Here is a 10,528-nt window from a genome sequence, read left to right as displayed (position 1 = left end):
ACCGACCCTACGGTTGATCCTTTTGACTTTTGACCTCTACGTGTCATTGACTCCCCTCAAAGGGGGTCCCCCGTCCTTACTACCGGATCAGGGAACAAAACTTCAATTAAACCAAAATAACTCAAACTAATTTAGAAATTCAATTCGATTTATTAGGAAGTTCATTCTATTTTTAAAAATTGATTAATTCGGTTACCGATCAAATTAAATGATATTATATTGATTCAATTTGTTCAATTTTAATGATAAAATTCCATCATTAGGTTAGTTTAGTTGGTAAAAATTGATTTATTCGGATAGTTAGGTTAGTTTAGTTGGTAAAAATTGATTTATTCGTAAATCACGGATGATTACTAGTCATTAATACAGATGACTGAGACATCAAAGAGACATGCTCGAACATACTGAGTTTCGACCACAAAACCTCATATAATAATGCTCTATATTTTAACCATCGCACCCGTCCCAAGTAAATTAAGTGTTTGCGCTAACATTTTGTTTGAAATATTGTGCTTAATCTTAAAAGATTGGAAAACCAATTTAATTAAATTTCAATTAGCTTCAAATTAATTTAAAAATTCAATTCAGTTTAATCGAGAATTCATTCTATTTTGAAACATCATTTCAGTTAAATCTATTCACTATTCGATTTTGAATTTTAAAAATTGATTAAACTAATTTTTTAATTAAATAATCAAAATTATTAAAATTTCTTTATCAAATTTTATTAAAACTTTTAATTTTTTTTTTAAAAAATAGTTAATTTGGTTATGCACTACTACCCTGGAGTGTAAACGAATAAAGAGCGACGTAGCAACCATTGATCATGTAGGCTATACCAATCATGAATCATCAAACATGCTAGCAGAATAATTGCATAGTATTCCATACCATATTAGGCACCACCATATAACTTAACAAGGGCATGAAAAAAAAAAAAAAATCTTCTCTTCATATAATGTTAACCAATGTCTTACAATAACATTAATGTAATAATCTGTTTATTTTGTTGGTTCTTTCACGCTCTCTCTTTCCATTTTCATCTAAATTTTTACCATTTGTCACCATCATCAAAGTTAGAATAGAAATAAATTACTTAATCATATATTACTTGACCTAATTACCTAATCATTAGATTAGTTAGCTTGTAGTCTACAAATAAATATTCTGTATTTCTAGTTGTATATATGTTGGATTACAAACAATTTGTTGTCGTAGATTTTTCGAGGTATTAGTTGAATTTAAATATATCGAATTTAAATTTACTTATTTGTTGAAAAGACCTGAGTGGATGATCTTAGACTGCCAGCAGGGGCTGGTTTCTGCCAAGTGATGAAGGCAGTTTGCACTGTGTTGATAGGGCGAGCGTAGTATATCAGAAAGGTCGACCGAGCAGTATGGCCGACCGGGCAAAGTCTTCGTCAGATCAGAGAGGCAAGTCGGGCGAATAGCCACATCAAGATGTCTACTGGGGTATGTAAATCTTTCTCCTTTTAATTCATCCACTCAGTTCGTATAATGCTTAACGTTTTCTGCAGTATTGGGTGGAAAGTCTGACTATGTACCATAGGCTCGCTTACCTGGAGCATGAAGTCCAGTAGCTCCATGCTTCGAGCGGCCAGTCATCTGCTTCTCAAGTCCAACTGGAGCATATGAATCCCGAGATGGCTAAGTTAAGGGTCGATCTGAATAAATGCTCCAAGCAGCTCGAGGAAGAGAAAGACAAGAGTGCCGAGCAGGCGACGCAGCTGGCTCGACTTAATAAACAGGCTGCCTCCTTTGAGTCTAAAATCCACTCGGCCAACACCAGAAAACTCCGAGCCATTGAAGATTTAGAGATAAAAAATAAAGAGTATCGAGTGTTGGCTCAGAATCTGAAGGAGGCTGAGGCTGCCCCGAAGGCAGAATGGGACAGATGGTCGGCTGAGCAGACTGCCGCAAAGACCCAGCTCACTGCAAAAGATGAGGAGCTGGCGGCACTGAAGGCAGAGTTGGACGCTTCCCGAACGGCCTTGGAGACTTATCAGGAGGCCGAGTCAAGTAGGTTCGAGCTCATGAAGTGATCTTATATCCGCTCGGATGCCTTTAATGACAAGGTTGCCGATCGGGCAGTTCGTCTGTTCGACCTTGCGATCGAAGGGACGTTTGGCCAACTCAGGGAAGGCGGCTACCTCCCCGCTACTCTATCAAGCAAGGTTATCAGTCGGGACAAGCTAACCGAGTCACTGCTCGTCGATGCCTTGGATTATCTAGAGTGATCTTGTTCGAGCGAATGGTTTTGTATTGCCCTTCATGCATGTTTTGTAATTCTCACTCAAGTGTTAATGAATGATCCCTCGTCTGACGATCTTTTTCTTATTCGTTCATTCCTTCATTGCCATTTGGTATCTTTTGGTTTGTCTTGCATTTTAGTCGTTCACGTGTTGCCGTGCAAACCCGAGCAAAACTGCGAGTTGTTTATATTTTTAACTATGGCTTTATGATCCTTCGATCGGTGATGGCCAGTCATAGCAGATTTATTCACTCCTGATTACTGAATGGTCACCGTATTTTGAAAACTTGGAGCTTTTGAGTAGCGAGTGTTCCCGGTCGGTCGCTTTTAGTCGATACTGTTCCTCATCGGGCCTGAGTTTAAGATCGACGCTTCGACATCTTATCGAGACAAGGGTTTAAGGTTGTTGCTTGACCACTGATGGAGACAAGGGTTTAAGGTCGCTGCTCGACCGTTGATGGAGACAAAGGTTTAAGGTTGTCGCTCGACCGTTGATGGAGACAGGGGTATAAGGTCGCCGCTCGACCGTTGATGGAGACAAGGGTTTAAGGTCACCACTCGACCATTGATGGAGACAGGGGTTTATGGTCGCCGATCGACCGTTGATGGAGACAGGGGTTTAAAGTCGTCGCTTGACTGTTGATAGAGATAAGAGTTTATGGTCGCTGCTCAACCGTTAATGGAGACAGGGGTTTATAGTCGTCGCTAGACTTTTAACTTGGCTTAGTTGGCCTAAGAGTCTGGAAAGCTTTGGTTTTATTCATGTCGGCCCTGCATCCAGAAGGCATATACACAAGTACATTTATATTTGCTTACGCACCTCTCACCCAGGCCTGTAGGATTGGAGATGATTCATGCTCCACGGTCGTTCGAGTCGTCTCCCGTTTTCGTCTTCCAAGTAATAGTCCCCCGAGAGGAGTTTCTATACGACCTTGTATGGTCCCACCCATGGTGCCTCGAGTTTGGTGACGTCGCCGACCGGCTTGATTTTCTTCCACACAAGATCACCGACTTGTAAGGACCTTAGGATCTCCCTCCTGTTGTAGTTCTACCTCATCCGCTGTCGGTAAGCATTAGTCGAATGACCGCTTTATCCCTCCCTTCATCCACCAAGTCGAGCTCTATTAACCTTCACTCGCCATTTCCCTCGTCGTAGAGTCGCACTCGATCGGATTCTACTCCGACCTTTATAGGAACCACCACTTCTCCTCCGTACACCAGCTGGAATGGTGTTACGCCGGTCGCCTCCTTTGGAGTCGTACGGAGTGCCCACAAGACACTTAAGAGCTCGTCTATCCAACTACCTCCTACGTGGTCGAGCCAAGTTCGTAAGCCTCCGAGGATCTCCTGGTTTGTGACCTCCGCCTAATCGTTGCTCTGGTAGGTGACTGAGGTGAAGGCCTGCTAGATGCCATAGCCTTCACATCACTCCGTGAGCTTTTGACCCGCGAACTATCTCCCATTATCCGAGACGAGCCGACGGGGGATGCCGAATCGACAGAGGATGTTCTGTTAGATGAATTTGATAACCATTTGCTCACTTATCTTTGCTAGGGGCTTAGTCTCCACCCATTTTGAAAAGTAGTTCATAGCAACGAGCAGGAACCTTCACTGACCCGTCGCCATGGGAAATGATCCCACGATGTTTATGCCCCATTGGTCGAATGTGCAAGATACCGTGGATGACTTCATTTCTTCGGTCGGTCGGTGCGAAATATTGTGATATTTTTGGCAGGATAGGCATGTGGCTGTCGTCCGAGCGGCATCCTCTTGGAGAGTTGGCCAGAAGCATCCAGCTAGGAGAATCTTTCGAGATAGCGAACGGCCGCCCGGATGGCTTCCACAGGAGCCTTGGTGCACTTCTTGCAAGATGTACGATGCGTCCTTTGGTCCAACACACTTGAGCAAGGGCCTAGAGAAGGCTTTTTTGTACAGCTGATCTCTGACCAAGGTGAACCGTCCAACCCTCTTCTTTAATAGACACGTCGCCTCCTGGTCGGCCGACGTAGTACCCGATCAGAGAAATTCGATTAACGGTGTTCTCCAATCGCTCGGAAAGACAACTCCCTCCATCCGGTCAATATGCACCACCAAAGAAACCTGTTCGATCAGTTGGTTGATCATGATTGGTGATAATGAACTAGTTAACTTAACCAGTTCATCTGCTACTTGATTGTCCGATCGGGGGATCTTCTGTACAGTGACTTCTCAAAAATTTGTCTTTAGTTTCTCGAAAGCTTCTGCATATAACTTGAGTCGAGGGTTGTTAATATCGAACATCCCTACCAGTTGTTGAGCGGCCAACTGGGAGTCCGAGTGAATAAGGACCTTTGTGGCTCCAACATACCGTGCTGCTTGCAAGCCGACTATCAAGGCTTCATACTCAGCCTTATTGTTGGTGGCGTGATAATTCAGCCGAACTAAAAGTTGCATCAGGTCTTCCCTTATGAAAATGAGCAGGTTGCCGATCCTGCTACCTTGTCGGGTGGAAGAGCCATCAACATATACTCTCCAAGTTGCTTCTAGCTCGTTGTTATGGATTTCTGTGATGAAATCAGCCAAGACCTGAGCTTTTATCGTTGTTCGGGGCTGATATTAGATGTCGAACTCACTTAGTTCAGTTGCCCACTTGATCAGTCGGCCGGATGCTTCTGGGTTGAGGAGGACTCTTCCCGAGGTAGTGTTGGTCATCACAATGATCGGATGGGAGAGGAAATACGGGCGGAGTCTCCGAGCGGCTAGTATCAAAGCGTAAGCTAACTTTTCCCGTCCAGTGTAGCAAGATTCGACGTCTTTCAATATATGACTTAACATGTATACGGGCTGTTGCTCTTGCCCATTTTTTTTAACTAATGTCGAGCCGACCGCATTCTCGATGGACGACAGATAGATCCAGACGACTCTCATGTGCTCGATTTAGCTAATATAGGCAAGGAGTTGAGATAATCTTTGAGCTCTTCAAACGGCCGGTCGCACTCCCCATCCCACTAGAATTTTGTCACCCGACGCAGCACCTTGAAGAACGGTAAGCTCCGATCGGATGATTTGGATATGAATTTGGACAAAGTGATAATACGCCTGGTCAGCCATTGGGCTTCCTTCTGTTGGTGCAGGTTGCACCAGAATCAAACCTATGTTTTGATGTTGTCAAAGGTTCAAGTTAATGTTGGGGATCTCACGACCTTCTAAAAGGGGGGTTGGATAGACAGCGCCCCCAAATCGATTGCTTCCTACGTATTTGTTAGTGCGCAAGCGAAAATACAATAAAAAATATAAATATGAAAGCTAAAGACAATGAAAGAGAACAAGCAAACCAATACACGTCAATGTAACGTGGTTCGGAGATAACTTGCTCCTACTCCATGGCTATCCGTAAGGTGGATGATCCCCTAATCCGTCGGTGGATTATTCCCCGAAAACTCCGGCTAGCTTAAACCTCCTTGTGGGTGGAGAAAGCTCACCACAACACTCACCAAAAATACTTGGACACAAGGGAACCCTTGAGCACTTAGTGACTACTAATTGGGCTTTAACTAAGTTTAATTCGTCAACTTGGTCGGCCATCCCAAGATCCTTCTTATAGAGCTTGGAGGAAAACAACCCTGCTATTTACCGTTACCAGTTGACTGGTCCTTGCACCAGCCGACTGGTGCTAGACCAATGGCTCTCTCAACGGCTTTCTACCAGTCGACTGGTCCATGGACCAGTCGACTGATCCCAACCGTTTCGGGCACAGAAGCTCTATGTGCTCACCCCCAGTCGACTGATCCCAGTACCAGTCGACTGGTACAACCCTAAACCTAGGGTTCCCTTTCTCGAGTACATTTCTCTCACACTCGGACCCTCACGACTCACTTGACTCTTCTTTGCAGCCTTCACATCTTGCCTTCAAGCCTACTTCCTTTGGCTCTCGTCCCTCGGATACATCCAACCCCGCGACTCGTCCCCAATGTTATCCTTCGTGTATGCCTCGAAGTTGCTTCCCTCAGTCCTTGTCCTTGTTGCCTTGTCCACGATCCCTCGGATGCTCCATCCTTCATTGAACCTGAAGCCATCAAGCTGAGTCATATGTGTATCCTGCAAACCTGCACACTCACATACACATATCAAATAACGAGGGTAATCCTAACTTAAACCCTTTGCCCAAATACCAAAACACATGGTCACACGGACCATTGGGATTGCTCCAACAATTTTCTCCCTTTTGATGTTTGGCAATAGGTCTAAGTTAGGAAAAACAAGTAGTAAATACCAATGCTAATAACAAATGGACTTACATTGCCAAGGCTACATGGACTTACACTACCGAATGGACTTACGTTGTCAAGGCTACACACTTAGACTTACACTGCTGAATGGACTTACATTGCCAAGACTACACACTTGGACTTACACCGCCGAAGCAAAATGCAACATGCATTGGAACTTATCTCAAGGCTCCCCCTAGACCTAAGCTCCCCAATGAGTTAAGATTTTGCCACAGGGATATTTAAGAACCTACAAGGCTCCCCCTACGCAAAGGCACTTAAGATTTTCCCAACTAAACCTTACTTCTTCCCCTTTGCCTAACATCCAAAAAGCTTTCCAACAATATCCCAATTGTCGAAAACTTTATCATTAAACTGACCCTAAACTCAGGTATTTATCCCCCATAGGTCCCATACATCTAAACGAGTTGACACGGTTAAGAACAATCCTGAAAAACAGTTTCAGGCTGGTATCAGTCGACTGACCCTTGGTACCAGTCGACTGCCCTTATTGAAATCAACGCACAGAATGCTTCTATGTTCGAAATCCACTATTACTAGTTGACTGGTATCTACACCAATCGATTGGTACCCTATTTCTGCCTAATTTAGCATTTCTGACCCAATTTCAGAAATGCATCAAAAATTCCACAGACATCCAAAAATTCTCAAATTTTATGGATATGTCTGTTTTACTAGTGTCTACTTGAAAAAATACATTACAAAATATATCTATCACCAATCCAAATATTGACACAAAATCCAAAACTAACTAAATAGTTCAATTGAATATTGACCTAAAGTCCTAGTTTTGGCTTTCTCTTGATGTATTTGCCTATACTAACCCACAATGCATCCCTAGCATTGGTTTGTATGACATCTATACATCCAAAATCAATTATCATGCTATATGCCCCCAATGTCATATTCTAAGCATGAAACACAACCCACGTGTGTCAATTCCCTATGTTTGAGACTCAAGTCCGTCTCCAAACCACTGGGCATATTCCATGACCCAATCTAGACTCCCAAATAGTACCTACTTGAGATCCATTTGTCATGGGTCCTAACTTGACTCTTAGAGCTCCCCTTAGAGCTCTTAGCCTTAGCCACCTCCCTAGGTGACTCATCCATAATTGCTAGGCCACATCGGTGCACCTCCGATGATACTTGGACTTTAAACCTAACCTTCTTAACCTTGGATACCTTGTCCTTGGTTAATTTAACCTTACCTTTAAATGACTTTCTCTTGCCATTTATTGGCTTCTCCTTGCTATAGTCATATGCAACCCTAGCATAAGACTTTTCCTTAGTATTGGAGACACTAGATTAGTATCCTAGACCTGATCTATCATTGTTGGGTCTTTGACTATCCAACACCATACCTAAACCCTTAGATTCAACATTGAATCTTTCTAGGGGTTTCTCCAACTTATCAAGCTTTACCTTCAAAGCTTGATTTTTCCTTTCTAGATTCCTAAACCTAGAGTCAACATGTCCACCATGGACATTCCTAGTCCTACCCATTTTTCTAGGCATATGTCTTCCCTTCTTGGGATTAAAGCCTTGGGTCTCCTTAAGTCTATCATTTCTAGCTTTATCATGAATTGGTCTCCTATGGTTATAATCTACATTTACCCTATTTCTATCATGATATCTAAAGCCAAATTTTTTCATTGCTACATAATGATTATCATTATTTTTTCTAGCATGCATGGAGGAATTTAAATTTGACTTTAAATTTAAACTAGGGTTTACCTTACCCTTTACCTTTGGAGCTCCCCCTTGATATGAGCCTCCATTCTTCCTCAACTTCTTCTCCTCCTTCTTCAAATGGGCCAACTTCTTGATTTCTTTCTTCTTTGGGCATTTGGTGTGATAATTATTGGTGCGGTTAGCACTAACGGTCTAATTCAGGTTTTGATGAATGACAAATCAAGTTAAGTTAGGTTCGTCGTGATCTAACACTCTGACCGAGTGTGCAGGCGAAATCCAGACGGTCGACGGGCTGACCGGATGTCTGGCACGAAGTCCAAGCGGGTTGACGGGCTGACCGGACGCTTGGCGAGAAGTCCAGCTAGGTTGACGGGCTGACCGGATAGATGGCGAGAAGTCCAAGCGGGTTGACAGGCTGACCGGACGCTTGGCGAGAAGTCCAGACGGGTCGAAGGGCTGACCGGACGTTTGGCAAGTGAGTGAAGGTAAGTCACTGAAAGGGAGTGACTGTGAGGACGCGTTCCTGGGAAGGGAACATTAGGCATCGATCCGGCTTAGATCCATTTCGGATATCTAAGTCAAGATCGTGACTAGATTTCGGTCTCGGAAAGACGGAATCTAAGTCATACTTTTTATATTGAACTTATAAACTGTGTTAACACTTTGTTTTGCAGGATATACATTATCTATTTGCCTCAGACTAATCTTGTTTTGCAGGAAAGATGTCCCCTGGAAAAAGGTGGTCCGGGCGCCCGGAGGTCCGGGCGCCCGAGAGGTAATTTTTATCCTATGGCATCGTCGCCACGTGGAGCTCGCTGGTTGGACCTGCCACGTCTCACCAGGGCGCTCGGAAGGGATTCGGGGCGCCCCGAGCCTCATATAAAAGGAGGGTCAGGGGTGGAGCTCAAGACAACAACTGACAAGAAGATCTTCTACTGCTTGCTTTGCTGCTCTGCGCTCCTGCAACGCTAACAAAGTTCCGACAACACAATTCTCCTTTTCAATTTATTCCTTTGTCGGCATTTCTTTTAGTTTCACTAGCATTTCCTGTACGTAGTTTGTAATAAATTTCAAATTGCTAGTGATTGCCCACCGAAAGTACTCAAAGAGTGCGGGCCTTGGAGTAGGAGTCGACACAGGCTCTGAACCAAGTAAAATTGGTCTATGTTAGCATTGCTTAATTTTTCCGCTGCGTTTAACTCTTATCGAAGAATTTTTCGTAATCGATATTCACCCCCCCTCTATCGAAACATCACAATCCAACAAGTGGTATTAGAGCAGGTACCGCTTTGATTTGGTGCAACCACTAATCAGGCAAGGGGGTGATTTGCTTTAAAATTTTTTTTCTATTTTCGGCTTTCAGCTTTTTGCATATCTCTAAACTGGTATTATTACCTTTTTGAAATTTTTTCTGTCATAATTAAATCTAAATTGGTGCAACACTAATTTAGTTATTTTTATTTAATTCTTCTCACGCTACTAAATCCAAGACCAAGTCTTGGAACATTTCCATTTTTTTTTGTGCAGATTAAAAATGTCGCAGATCGAGGGCTTCAACACAGTACGACCTCCCCTTTTCAACGGGGATGATTTCTCGTACTTGAAGAAGCGGATGGAAGTATATCTAAAGACAGACTTCGATCAATGGCTGAGCGTCACAAGAGCCTACAAAATACCAGTAGACAGCTCCGGGAATCTACTGGATCCTGAAGAATGGACAACAGACTTAAAGAAGAAGGCATCAACAGAGAACAAGGCAATCAACACATTACAGTGTGGATTAACTAGAGAAGAACTGAACTGGGTCAGACCACATAAAAATGCTAAAGAGCTGTGGGACAAACTGATCGAGTTGCACGAAGGAACGAGCGATGCTAAGGTAACAAAACGAGACTTGCTTTTAAATAGAATATTTAACATAAAAATGCAGGAAGGAGAAACGGCCAGCCAACTCCACGCAAGAATCAAAGATATTCTCAACGGACTCCACGCAATAGGGCACCAAATGGAGAACCGGGACTTAATAAGGTATGCCTTAAATGCTTTTCCACGCAACAGCTTGTGGGCATCTATCGTAGATGCCTACAAGATCTCTAAAAATTTATCAAAATTAAAACTAGATGAGCTTTTTTGTGAATTTGAACTGCATGAACAAACTAACGCCGGGGTCGAGAAAGGTGTAGCTTTACTTGCAGGTTCCTCAAAAGAAAAGAAGAACAAGTCTGAACTGGAAGAAGATTCTGACCAGAACTCTGAAGATGAAGAACACCTGGTGAACCTAGTAAGGAAGATG

At 43.3% G+C, this 10,528-nt stretch overlaps 1 protein-coding gene across 1 annotated transcript in view; it reads left to right on the top strand.

The window, feature by feature from the left end:
- Positions 1 to 1,664: 1,664 nt before the first annotated feature.
- The window catches only part of LOC121979778, a 31,169-nt gene continuing 22,305 nt past the window's right edge, over positions 1,665 to 10,528 (top strand). The window contains exon 1 of the mRNA XM_042531769.1: positions 1,665 to 2,040. Within this exon, the coding sequence (XP_042387703.1) occupies positions 1,665 to 2,040 (376 nt within the window). The remainder of the gene's footprint in view (positions 2,041 to 10,528) is intronic.

The sequence above is a fragment of the Zingiber officinale genome, chromosome 5A (genome assembly GCF_018446385.1).
Source record: "Zingiber officinale cultivar Zhangliang chromosome 5A, Zo_v1.1, whole genome shotgun sequence".
Classification (NCBI taxonomy): domain Eukaryota; kingdom Viridiplantae; phylum Streptophyta; class Magnoliopsida; order Zingiberales; family Zingiberaceae; genus Zingiber; species Zingiber officinale.
This window is presented reverse-complemented; position numbering and strand designations above follow the sequence as displayed.